The sequence below is a fragment of the Microtus oregoni genome, unplaced genomic scaffold (assembly GCF_018167655.1).
Source record: "Microtus oregoni isolate MIOR12 unplaced genomic scaffold, Mior012 000010F_ref0000083, whole genome shotgun sequence".
NCBI classification, from domain to species: domain Eukaryota; kingdom Metazoa; phylum Chordata; class Mammalia; order Rodentia; family Cricetidae; genus Microtus; species Microtus oregoni.
The window spans coordinates 16802882-16817050 of NW_024543069.1; the positions used below are offsets into that span (position 1 = coordinate 16802882).

Below are 14169 nucleotides of genomic sequence, written 5' to 3' on the forward strand. Positions count from 1 at the left end.
ATACCCCCAAACCACCTCTTCAAAATGAAATCTGTACACGAGGCGATGGTGACACTGCCTTTAATCTCACCACTGAGGAGGCAGAGACAGGTGGACCTCTGTGAGTTTGAGGCCAGCCTGGTCTAAAGAGGGAGTTCTAGGACAGCCAAAAGAGAAAAAAGAAAAAGAAAATCTGTATCTGCAACCCTCTGACTGCTTAGTCATCTTTCTGGATAGTTGTTTATGTCAGGGATGGGTCTTTTCTTTGTTTATTTGTTTCCTTGTGTTGCTTTTCTTAAAACACTGCTCTTAGGGGTTTACACATGAGATTGAACTCTTTTCCAGTTTCATGGCTGTTCTTAAATTCTATGATAGAAGTTCTATGTTCTATATGATTGGACTGTGTTCTGCTGTGAAAAGATGCTGCTTTGGCTTACTCCCCTGTGGCCTTCTCAATCTACTTTCTTAGAGAACACTCGGCCATGCCCAGTGCTGGCAACACCCACAGAGGGCTGAGCACGGTCTGCAAATCAGTGACTAATAGGGAAATTACCTACAGACCTGCCGACAGCCCATTCTTATGGAGGCATTTTCTCAACCGAGGCTTCCTTTTCTCAGATGACTTTAGCTAGTGTCAAGCTGACAAAACTAGACAGCACAATCATGGAACTTTTCTTTCTTAACTGTGGTGGATCACATTAATATATTTTTTTAAATTATAAACCAGCCAAACATTTCTGTAGTAAACTTTACTTGGTCATAATATATAATTATTTTATTAATGACTGAATTCTACTTGTTAAGATTTGTTCAAGACATTTGCATTGGTATCTACGAGTGATATCAATCTGTAAGATTTTCTAATACTACCAGAATAGCTTTGGTATTAAAGCAAAATCAAATCTTTGAAACAAAGTATTCCTTACTCTTTTAGTTCCTGCAAGAAAGTGGATTTTTATTAGTTCAACTGTAAGCTGGTAGATTTCTCCAGTGAAACTATCTAGGCCTTAGGGTATTTCGCCTCTGGCGTTTTTCAAATTTTGGTTTCAAACACCATGGTAGTTTCAGCGGACTTCAATCCCTGTTTAATTTTAGATTCACTGTGGTAGTTCTGGTGCTTTCAGGGGGTCAGTACGTTTTATTTAAATAGTTGAATTTCAGTGTGTGATGTGTGTGTCACCCCTTGCCATCCTCCCAGCAACCAAGGTTATCACCTGACCCTTTCTGATGCAGGTCATCTGTACCTTCTCCTTTTTCTTTGTCAGTGCACCTAGAGTTTTCTCTGTCATCAATCTGTTAAGAACCAACATTGGTGCATAAATTTTTCTCTGTTACTTTCATTTACGTCATCTCTGTTGTCTTATTTTCTCCTTAAATGCTGCTCTGCCTTATTTTGTTTTTGCCTTTCTAAAAAATGAATCTTGCTGAACGCTTAGACTTGAGACTGCTTCTGTATTGTAATGCTTGGATTTAGTGCTTTCAATCCCTCTCTCGGTGCCGCTTTAGCATGGATTTTGATACGCTGCATTTATTTTAATTCAGCTCAATGTGCTTTTATTTCCCTCAGCATTTCGTCCTTGAGTCATAGACTGTTTCATAGTGTTTACTTAGTTTCTGAGAGTTTGGAAATGTTCTTATTATATTCTGGTTACCCTGATTCCACAGAGAGAACAATACTCTGTATAATTTTATTCTTTTTAAATGCATTTCCGTTTCTTTTGTGTCATTTAACAAATTAAAGATAACCTCGGAGAATACTAAAATGCATCCCTATCACATTAACAAGTGAAAGCAACGCCACTTCCTCTGAGATTAATTTGACCAAGAGTGAGCCCATGTTTGAATTCTCTAATCTACCTGTGTCCTCCAATGGTATACAGTCTGTGGCTATTAACTGATCTGTGAGTTCTCTGTTGTATGAGTTTGCTCTGTCATTGTCATGCCTGTCTGAATGTCTGTGTCTGATTTTTGTCTAACTCTGTGTCTGTCTATGAAAAGGACTTGCTCTGTATTTATTGAACAGCCCAGAAAAACTAGCCTGGGAGCAGGATGAGAAATTCTTTACAGAAATCCTTAGCAGAGTTTTACAACCAAAGAAACTGATCCCATCTGACTCAGAAGAGCAAACAAGCCTGCACGCAGATGTTATCCAGCTTTATCTACCTTGTTTGCAACACTCGTGGTGACTATTTGCTTTAAAGATGGTTTCAACCTGTTGGCTGTTTTGGCTAATGATTACCACAACACACACATAGAACATTCTGGGTCAGGGTCAAGGAAGAGTACCCAAATGAAGATAAAAAGCTATGTATTTATCTTAGGTTTAAAAAGCTCAATTGTGTGGGAAATTCAAGGCAAGCTGTGTTGGTTACATTGTTCTCTTAAAGGTGGGTTAACTTTGAACAGGCTGAGGACACAATAGGAGAGGAAGTACACAATCTTACACAATAGGAGAGGAAGTTAAGTACACAATCTTACACAATAGGAGAGGAAGTTAAGTACACAATCTTACACAATAATACAATCTTACACAATAGGAGAGGAAGTTAAGTACACAATCTTACACAATAATACAATCTTACACAATAGGAGAGGAAGTTAAGTACACAATCTTACACAATAATACAATCTTACACAATAGGAGAGGAAGTTAAGTACACAATCTTACATAATAATACAATCTTACACAATAGGAGAGGAAGGTATGTACACAATCTTACACAATAATACAATCTTACACAATAGGAGAGGAAGTTAAGTACACAATCTTACACAATAATACAATCTTACACAATAGGAGAGGAAGTTAAGTACACAATCTTACACAATAATACAATCTTACACAATAGGAGAGGAAGTTAAGTACACAATCTTACACAATAATACAATCTTACACAATAGGAGAGGAAGTTAAGCACACAATCTTACACAATAGGAGAGGAAGGTATGTACACAATCTTACACAATAATACAATCTTACACAATAGGAGAGGAAGGTATGTACACAATCTTACACAATAATACAATCTTACACAATAGGAGAGGAAGTTAAGCACACAATCTTACACAATAGGAGAGGAAGGTATGTACACAATCTTACACAATAATACAATCTTACACAATAGGAGAGGAAGTACACAATCTTACACAATAGGAGAGGAAGTACACAATCTTACACAATAGGAGAGGAAGTTAAGCACACAATCTTACACAATAGGAGAGGAAGGTAAGCACACAATCTTACACAATAGGAGAGGAAGGTATGTACACAATCTTACACAATAGGAGAGGAAGGTATGTACACAATCTTACACAATAATACAATCTTACACAATAGGAGAGGAAGGTATGTACACAATCTTACACAATAATACAATCTTACACAATAGGAGAGGAAGTTAAGCACACAATCTTACACAATAGGAGAGGAAGTTAAGCACACAATCTTACACAATAGGAGAGGAAGTTAAGCACACAATCTTACACAATAGGAGAGGAAGTTAAGTACACAATCTTACACAACAGGAGAGGAAGTTAAGCACACAATCTCAAAAGATCTCAAGGGGAATTATCAATTTGCTGAGAGGTCTGCCAAAAGTTATCTTGGAGCCAGGGGTTCAAAAAAGATTTTCAAAAAATACATATCACTACATTATTCTATGAACTAGAACAATTTTTTCATCCACATTTCACTAACATTTGAAGAAAATATGTATTCCACAGCTGTCTTAAAATTGTCTTAAAATCTTCTACAGATTGATCAGATCCCATTAATTGATGAAATGTTTTCTTATTCTGGATGATTGTCTGCTTAGTTCTCGCTTGATACAGTGTTGGCACCTCCAGCTTTGCAGAGAATTTTTCTTTTCAGTATTACCAGTCTCGCTTCATGTACTGCACTACTCTGTGGTTTGCTGTGTCCGTTATAGGACTGCTATGTCTTCTTGGTGGATTGATCCTTTAGGCACCAGGTAATACTCTTTCCTGTCACTGGAAGGTTTCTTCATTCCAACGTCTCTATTTTCTTTTCTCTTAAAGATAAATTATTATATCTATGTGTGTTTTCCTTCATGAGTGAGTGTACGTGTATCACATGAGTACAAGAGCTTTTGAAAGCTGGAAGAGGACATTAGATATCTCAGAACCAGAGTTACAGATAGTTGTGAGCTGCCACATAGGTGCTGGGCACTGAATGTAGGTACTCTACAGAAGCATTAAGCTCTCTTAACCACAGAACCCCCTCTCTACCTCCCTGAAACCTGTATTTTTCACTATTAATATAGCCATTCTTGTTTGTCTTTATTTTTTCATGGTGTGCAATTTTTCATTCATATATTTCAATCTATTCATCCCATTATAGTCGACAGAGTGACATGTTTCACTGTCTCGGAGTAATAGAACACTTAGAACAAAAGCCGTGACACAGGTGATCTTGGACTTGGATTTGACAGCAATTTTCACTTAATTGTGCGACCTCTCACAACTCAATGGATCATTAGGGCCTTCATTTTATCAGATTATCATGAATAGTAAGTGTGAAAGCGGAAGTCCCCACCAGGAGGTGTGGCTCATGCTCAACAGGATCAGTACTTGTCATCGTGAACATCGGTCTTCCGGGTTAGACTTTCACCAGTCAAAAAGCCTGGGATGAGGAGATGGCTCAGGGGTTAAGATGTTTCCTGTGCAAGCCTGAGACCTGAATATGGATACCGAGAACCCACATATAAAAGCACTATATTCTAATCCCTGTGTTGTGAGGTACGAATCCTGTGGCCAGCCAATAAACCCAAAATAGTGTCTTAAACAAACAAAACAAAAAAGTGATTGAGAAATGTCTACCTCTGACCTCCACAGGAGCCCACATAAGAAAATGAACCAGCCTATGCCACCATACATACATCAAATTAAAAGAAAAAAAAAAAAAAGGCTTAAAGCCCAGACTGGCAGTCTGGGAGGGTAGATTTTGCCATACATCTTTTCCTGTGAAAGTCTCATATTAAAGGTCTTTATATCCTTTCACAACATTTTTTTGTTTTAATTAGTTCTTGTGTGCTGTTATACTTTGGTTCACTAATCATACAAAGAAGAGATGGTGGGACAAAGGATTTGAGGAGCTGAATATATGAAAATATGTAACCTTTATAATGACTGAATTTCCATAAAGCAAATTTTAGTTTTCTCACGAATTCTTCTCCCCACCCCCGTTGGTTTTTGTTTCTTTTCTGGTGTGTCCATCCCATCTTCCCCCGACTGCTCTAAGTCTTCTCCCCACCCCCGTTGGTTTTTGTTTCTTTTCTGGTGTGTCCATCCCATCTTCCCCCGACTGCTCTAAGTCTTCTCCCCACCCCCGTTGGTTTTTGTTTCCTTTCTGGTGTGTCCATCCCATCTTCCCCCGACTGCTCTAAGTCTTCTCCCCACCCCCGTTGGTTTTTGTTTCCTTTCTGGTGTGTCCATCCCATCTTCCCCCGACTGCTCTAAGTCTTCTCCCCACCCCCGTTGGTTTTTGTTTCTTTTCTGGTGTGTCCATCCCATCTTCCCCCGACTGCTCTAAGTCTTCTCCCCACCCCCGTTGGTTTTTGTTTCTTTTCTGGTGTGTCCATCCCATCTTCCCCCGACTGCTCTAAGTCTTGCTCTACTTAGGCTCCTTACTTATATACTCTGAAGTCCAAGAGTCACTGAAAGGTCAGCAAATGACTTTTTTTTAGTATTAAATTTGCCAATCGCTTTGAATATTCATGAGTTAATGGTACATTCCAGCTTCCAATTCAGAGAACCCATGACCGACTGTGGCCTTGGGTAACCTGTAACCCACAGTGGCTTTGGGTAGGTGATGACCCTGTCTGCTGCCATAAGCCTTGCTTAAATTGAATAATTCAGAAGCAGCAGAAAGCCTCACCTTGTTAGAATAATCACCTCGAGAGACTCTTTTTATATTATAATTTCACCCCGAATTCACCTAGCAGCTTAACTGTGAAAAAATAAAAGGCATTTTGTATACCCAAGGTCGTCAAGTTTGAATCAATTATCATGGAAGATTATTTGTGCTAACGTGTTTACATGGCAGGCTCTCTTCTCTTCAAGTATTTGTGAGGTTCAGAAAAGCTTTTCATTTCCAAATGGAGGGGGAAAAAAACTCCCAGCCACCTACACTCCCAAGCATACTGCAGTAATGGGCTATCATTATTCCCAGGCAAATGCTAATTCGTTGGCTTTAAAATGGATAGAAAGCACAGACTATGAAATGAATCGTCTCAGGTTATTTAAATAGGTTATTCTGATTGCACAATAAAATTGATGTCTTATTAAGTCCCATAACTAAAATGTTTTATCAAAGAAAATGCTGATAGAATCTTCCTGTGCTCGTACACCTCTTACACAACACTGTCAAAATACAAAAATGTATACTGGACAGTGATACCATTTTGCGTTAAGATGCAGTTACCACATATATAGTTATTGCTCTTGCTATTCATGGCTGTTTTGAGCCTAGACCCTAGGCGTCAACATAGACCCTGACTGTGGGAGGACCACGGACCCAGACATGGCCCTCATCAGCTTTTCGTGGTTTGATGTCACCATGGCCCCAGGTGGCAGAACAGGCCACTAAGTTCGGCACCACCCTAGCTGCAGGGTGGTCCTTGGGCCCCAACCAAACTCCAGGTCTATGTATACGTTTAAATGTAACTGAATATGCAGCAGAAATATAAAAGCAATTCTACATTGTAAAAATGAATGTAATGAATGCCCAAATCCTACCCTTGGACAGGAACATCTAGTCTATTGCTTTCAATCAGTACCCTCATTTCTCTTTCAACTCTGGGAAATACCCCTTGTCTTCTCTTAAGTTGCTACACTCCTTCAGGTATATTTGCCCTAGGAGATATTCAGCTACAGAAGGAGAATCTCATTATCTGTAAATAGTTTCCAGGGAAATAGATCAAAAGAAATAAAAAATATCAAATATCAAAAATATCAAAAATAGAAAACTTACCATTCTGATGCATAAAATGAATATCTATGTGTTGATTTCAATAATATAATCTTTATGTTTCTGTCCCCAGCGTTCCGGTGGGCTGGCTATTCCCTTATGTGCATTCCAGGGCACTGTGTCTCTCCAAGCACCTACAGGGAAAACCCTCTCTCTATCTACGTATGAGGTCAGCGCAGAAGGGCAAAAGATCACCCCAGCCTCGAAGAAAATAGAAGTCTATCGATCCAAAAGTGTGGGCCATGAACCCAACTCAGAGGAGACTCCCTCCACGTTTGCAGACACCAGCGTGAAAATACACTTGGAGGTCCTTGAAATCTGCGACAACGATGAGGCTTTGGACACTGTGTCAATCATCAGCAACATCAGCCAGTCCTCAACCAAAGTCAGGTCTCCTTCTTTGCGCTATTCGCGGAAGGAGAACAGATTCGTCTCCTGCGATTTAGGAGAAACTGCCTCCTACTCCCTCTTCTTACCCACAAGTGATCCTGATGGTGATATCAACATCTCCATCCCAGACACCGTGGAGGCACACAGACAGAACAGTAAGCGGCAGCATCAGGTCAGGGAAGGCTACCAGGAAGAGATCCAGCTGTTAAACAAAGCCTACAGGAAAAGGGAGGCAGAAAGTGAGGTTAGTTAGGGATTGACTGGTCTTACAGGGTCAGACAGCTCTGCAACCCTGGACTGCAAAACTTGCCCTAGTCCTGAGACTCATTTCCCACTTCCTTCTAATCATGGGCTTACATAAGCTTTCCTGGTTCTTATTTTTCGGGGTGACTTGCTGCTGTGCATACATACAGTGCATTTCACACACTACTTAAAAATCATACACTGTGGCAGTTGAACAATTTTGTGTCTGGTTTCTCAAAACCTTCCTAAGCCAAATCCTGATCTAGTTTGCTAATATTTTGCCTATTTATGAAAAGGATGTACTGTTCTCATGCATGGGTTTCTGCACACAGGCTGCTTTTGACTGCAAGAGGGAAAAATGATGTTGCGGAAATGGAAAAAAAAGTGCACCAAAACTCTGAGTTGTATTTGAATGCATATTTACCTAAACACGTCTAGCCAGATAGGCTTATTGCAGTTACTGCTTTGCCTTTTCAGTGGTCCAGGAAATATGTTCTTGTATAATAAGGCAAATTAGCTTCTAACATGGAAATTTAGATATAACCCTAGTCTATTGTTACTTCATTTATTGTTATAGAGTACAAGTAGTTTAGCAAGTGGTTCTGTTTGTCTCTCTTGAATATATCAGAGGTCTTCTTTTGCCTATTCACTGTGTCAAAATCACTCTTAAATATTCTGTATATTGCAAGTGGCATTAGAAGTAATCTTTAATTCAAACATCTCTGGAAAGAAGCTTGTTGTTAGGTTTCTCTTCCTCCAATACCTGTGGTATGCTTTATTTGAACTAACGTGTTGTGGAATATTAAAGATGTGTCACATTTGTTTATGCTGTGGAATATTTGTTTAATGGTGCAAAGATGTGTTGTATTCTTTTATGTTGCATTTGTTTAACTCTGTGAAGCTGTGTTACTTTGCCTGTCTAAAACACCTGATTGGTCTAATAAAGAGCTGAATGGTCAATAGCTGGGCAGGAGAAAAGATAGGCAGGGCTGGCAAGCAGAGAGAAATCTGGGAAGAGAGGATCAAGGAGCAAGAAAAGAAGAAAAGAGAGAAGGACTCAAAGAGCTAGCCACCCAGCTACGCAGCAAGCCACAGAGTAAGAAGTAAAAAAATAAATAAATAAATAAATAAATAAACAGGTATACAGAAAGATAAAAGCCCAGAGGCAAAAGGTAAAAGGGATAATTTAAGATAAGTTGGCTAGAAACAAGCGAAACTGTAGCCAGACATTTATAAGTAATAATAAGTCTCCATGTGTGATTATTTGGGCCGCCCAAAGAGTAAAACGAGTGAAACAACAAACTCATGATCTGTCTACTCTGTGGCTTCTGGGATGTGACACACGGTGGAATGAGTTCAGGGAAGAACATAATCAATCTCTCACTCATGAGAGCCAAGGAAAGGGACCAAGGTGTTCCTAACCCTTTCTAGAACATGTTGCTGTGTATTAAAGACATCCCAGTAGGTCCCACCTCCATTTACCCCTCTCCTAAATGTACTTTCCTGGGGACTACGACTCATGACATTAACCTGTAGGGTCCAAATTAGAGCAAGCCATAACCATCCCACCATCCCACAGCTGTTGCATTTCTTTGAATGGAGACAGGGAGAAAATCCTGTCACATCCAATCCTGAGAGGCACAGCACACCAGGGCAACAGCTTCTGGCGAGAGAAGAGAAAACCCGCAAGTCTAACCACAGGAGTCTGTTCCTGTGCTGAAGATCTCCAAGACTTGCTTTGCCACTCTTGAAGCATAAAAAGTTTACTTCAAATATTATTTCTAGATTAAGAACTTTAAGATTTCCTCCCTAAGGACAATGTGTTATCTCAAACAATAACCAATTCAACTTGTATTCTATTAAATGATTACAAGGAATACAGGACAAGATTTATTTTTCAGACCACCTTATCATCATACCACTGATGTATATTTCAAAAGTTCTGATATTTTAAAATTATTATTTTCTAATCTTAATTTTAAATAATTATTTAAAATTATTGTTTCCATAAACATACTAAATATGTTACCTAAATATTTATTTACAAAAGTTCTTGTTTCATGTGCTTATAGATTGTGCATACCTCTATTGTAGGCATATATGTTATTTACAGATTAAATTAATTATATTTAGAACAGTTCACTTTGGTTTCTATTTCATTATACTGAGTCAAAACTGTTTTAAAATTACTTTACATGAACATTGAACATTTATATTGTTTTGTTCTCCAGAGAGTACTCGTCATCAAAAATATTCTTCAAAAATGAGTATCTCAAAATGAATAAATAAACAAATACATAAATAAATGGTAGTTGTGATGGCTCATACCAAAATTTCCAGTTTGAGAGAAACCAGAGAAGAGATGCAAGTTCGAGCAAGCCTGGGCCTTGCAGTGAGTTTCCGGCACCTAGACTACCAAGTAAGACTCTGCCCCAAAACAAATAAAATATTGCAAGAAAACAATAAAATTCAAATAAAATTATCTCAATGAATTTTTTCCATCTCTAATTACTACTCAATACCTCATTACCTAAACTTAAGAAAAGGTAGTGTCACTATTCATGTTTATCAAAACAAACCTACAATGTTATACATAGCATATATATTTCAACTTACAGGAATTCTCATTATAAATATATTGTTTTAAAACGTTTTCACCAAAATTGAGAACACAATGATAGTTGGGCAACTCTGTCTGCTTAGCATGTACCTCAGTTAGTAGAGTCTTTCCAAGTGTGCACCTGTAGTTTAAGATCATTCTCTAATTCCTAGAGTTTAAGGCCAACCTTGTACACATGAGATCCTGTGTCCAAAAGAGTTTTCAATAAGAAAGAAAAAAAGAAAGAAAGAAAGAAAGAAAAAGGAAGGAAGGAAGACTGAGCTGGTGACATACACTTTTAATCCCCAAATGCCAGAGGCAGAATTGGAGGCCAGCCAAGTCTACAGAGCAAGTGTTGGAGCAGCCAGGGCTGCATAATTAAACCTTGTCTCCAAAATAAAAGAATGAGAAAGACAGAAAGAAGAAGAGGAAGCAAACAAACAAGGAAGATCTAATTGAACATTCTAGCAGTGCTTTGTAAGACAGAATTTTCGGCAAATCTAGATGTTCAATTTTCTTAAGGAGAAAACAATATAGCTGTTTTAAATGCAATTTTTGACTGTTAGGAAGGATTTTAAAGATCATGATTAAGATTTGAATGTACACAAATCATTTTTGGAGCCTTTGATGAGATGATGAAAATAAAGATTTCAAAGATTAGAAGACAGTACTATCTGGATTTCTGACTATCTTCCATTTTTTTTTTTTTTTTTTTTTTTTTTTTTTGCTGGATAAGCCTAGGCTGGGAAAACCAAAAAGTAAAAAAATAAAGTATATTCCTACTTAACTATTCTTGTTTCTTATGCTATACAAGGGATATATTTAAATGTTTTCTGTAATAAAGAGTACTGGGATTAATTATCTGAGACATTCATTAAAAGGCTAATAGAAATTATATAAAAAATTGTAATACATGTGCTGGAGAGATGGATCAATGATTAAGAACACTGACTATTTTGTGGAGACCTGGGTTAGATCCTCAAGACCCACATCGAGTTCCAGAAGATTGGATGCTTCTTTTGACTTCTTCAGACTGCATACACATCGTGCAGAACTATACATGCAGGCAAAACACCCACACACATTCAATTAAATTAAATTTAAAAATAAATTGTAACAGCATTCTGAGCCATCTGTATTGAATCGACGACAAAACACAAATTGGGTCATGCAGAAGCATAAACATCACCTCCAAATCCTTGTAACGAGGGAGAAGTTTTACACACGCCTACTTGAGTTTATTTACTCTTTAGAGTGAGTCTAATCATGAAACTCTTTTGACACAGGAAGTATCTTGATATTTTGTACTATATATAAATGTCTGAACTTACCCTTGTAAGATAAAGTTATAAAATTCTCATTATTAAGAAACAGTAAATTAGGCAGAGCTTTTCTCTTCTGTCTATAAACTGATATACCTGAAGATAAAAACTGGTTCATTGTTAGTGTCACCATCTGGTGGTGACACCTACCAACTGCAAAAGTACAGTGCCTGTAGAAACCAAATAATTTAAACACATACTATATAATCCCTAATATTTCTGACAGCTGATCTTGACAGAGGCAATTAATTTTAAAACAGAAAAGCCTGTTGTATTTCTCAGAACACAAGGGGAACTTGGTTGTGCACTGTTTCAAAGCTCTTCTGATAAATTTCTCTGACATTAGATTCCATAAACAGATCTTCTCTGACTCACTTTTTTTAGCTTATTTCATTTATTTTTCATTATTTTTGCTATCTATTATTTACTATAAATTTTTCTAAGTGCTTGAGATTAAAATTCAAATAAAACAAAACACACATACAAGTATACATAGGACAATTTAAGCCATGTATAAAGTTAGTGAATAGAGTCCACACAATATCAATTTTATGTTCAAAAGATTCTCTTAATTACTGTCAGTTCCCACAATTCATCAGACAGACTCATATAATGCGTAAGTATTTTCTATTACTTGTATCTCACTGTCTCCCTCTTTGCTGGTCCCGAACAAACCAGACAATAATAGACTGGTTTATAATGAGAGCTTTTGGATCTCCTTATATCAGCTTGAGCATTTGAGGGACTAGAAACTTGTGTTTGTCACCTGAACAGTCTACCAGACCCAATTCTGCTCTTCCTATGATGGAGTCCCAACAAGCATTCAAATGAGTTTGTTGTCATGCAGAGAAAAGGAAGGTTGTCCATGACTCCATGAGAAAAGTACAATAGAAATTCTACACTTGGAACTTTTCCTGGAGTTTGCACTATTCATTTCTTCCCCTGCCTGATTCTATTTATGTAATTTTCTCCTGTTTTAATTTTTATCCTATTTTTTTAAATTTACAACTAATTCTTTGAAAATTTCATGCATGTGTATAGTACATCTTGTTCATAACCTCTTCCAATTTCCCCACCCCATCCCCCCGGATCCTCTTCAATACATCACCTCCCATTTTTCATGTCGTCTTCTTTAAAATTAAAAATCCACTGAGTTGGCGCTTGGGCAGTGGTGGCACACGCCTTTAATCCCAGCACTTGGGAGGCAGAGGCAGATGGATTTCTATGAGTTTGAGGCCAGCCTGGTCTACAAGAGCAAGTTTCAGGACAGGTACCAAAGTTACACAAAGAATCCCTGTCTCAAAAAAACAAAAACAAACAAACAACTAAAAAATCCACTGAGTCCAATTATTGCTACCTATATGTACATGGGTGTGTGGGTACATCTATTGGTGCATGGGCAACAGTATCCCCAAGTGACTCCCCGTGTCCCAACAGCCATAAATGTCCTTAGCTGGTTTTAATCTACATTTTTCCTTAAAAAAAATGTACAACTGCTCAGATGACAGATACCATCAACTTTTGTTGACTTATAACAGAGCGGTCCTTTCCCAGAATTTTCTCAGGACAGACCAATTTAAACACAATTTCCTGACACATAATACAGATTATATCTGGAAAAGCATGAAAATAAGGGCAGAAGGTCATATCCAGATTCATGGTACACTGACCAGATTGGGTTCTATAGCTATGTTCTGACACCCAGCAAGAATAAACATGTCTTATAAATTGAATGTCAATGTTTCTCACAGGGGACATGATATCACATCGAAAAAACAATCCAGGGAATAAACTGAACCTGAGGTAAAAACCCTCTGCCTTTTCCCACCATCAGCCTCTTTCACAGTTCCAATAAGGTTAGATGGGGCAATCCGGTAGGAGGAATGGGTCCCAAAAGCAAGTAATAGAGTCAAAGACATCCCCTGCTTTATCTGCTAGGAGTCTCACACAAAGACCAAGTTATACAGCTGTAACATATATTGAGAGGACCTAGGTCAGGCCGATGCAGCCTCCCTGGCTGTCAATTCAGTCTCTGTGAGCCCCTGTGAACATAGTTAGTTGGTTCTGGGTTTGTTTTGTTGTTGTTCTTTTGTGGTGCCCTTGACACCACTGGATGTTACAATCCTTCCTCCCTCTCTTCTGCAGGATTCCCCAAATTCCAACTAGTATTTTGCTGTGGGTCTCTGCGTATGTTTGCACCAGTTTCTGGATGAAGCCTCTCTGATGACAATTGGGCTTGGCACCAATCTACGAGCATAGCAGAGTATCATCAGGATCATTCTATTGACCTTTTCTGCCATTTGTATTTGATTCTATTCTGATCTCTGGGGTATCCCACTTCTGGTCCTAGTTCTCAATGGGGAGCTCCCGCTCATGGTATGGGTCTCTAATTATGCCAGTCATCAGTTGGTCACTCCCATAGTTTAAGTACCATCTTTACCCCAGCACATTTTGTAGGCAGGACAATTGCAGGCTGAAGGGTTTGTGTCTGGGGTGGTGGTCCAGACCCTTCACTGGAAATCTTGCCTGGTTACAGGAGATGGCTGATTCAGGCTGCATATCTCATAATGCTAGGAGTCTTAACTAGGGTCACCCTCATATATTTCTGGGAGTTTTCATTGATCTAGGTTTCTAGCTCATTGCAAAGA

General features: G+C 38.4%; 1 protein-coding gene across 1 annotated transcript in view; it reads left to right on the top strand.

The window, feature by feature from the left end:
- Gpr149 (G protein-coupled receptor 149) overlaps nt 1-8512 on the top strand; it is a 50833-nt gene extending 42321 nt beyond the window's left edge. The window contains exon 4 of the mRNA XM_041659287.1: nt 7041-8512. Within this exon, the coding sequence (XP_041515221.1) occupies nt 7041-7610 (570 nt within the window). The 3' untranslated portion in view covers nt 7611-8512. The remainder of the gene's footprint in view (nt 1-7040) is intronic.
- The last annotated feature ends 5657 nt before the right edge of the window (nt 8513-14169 follow it).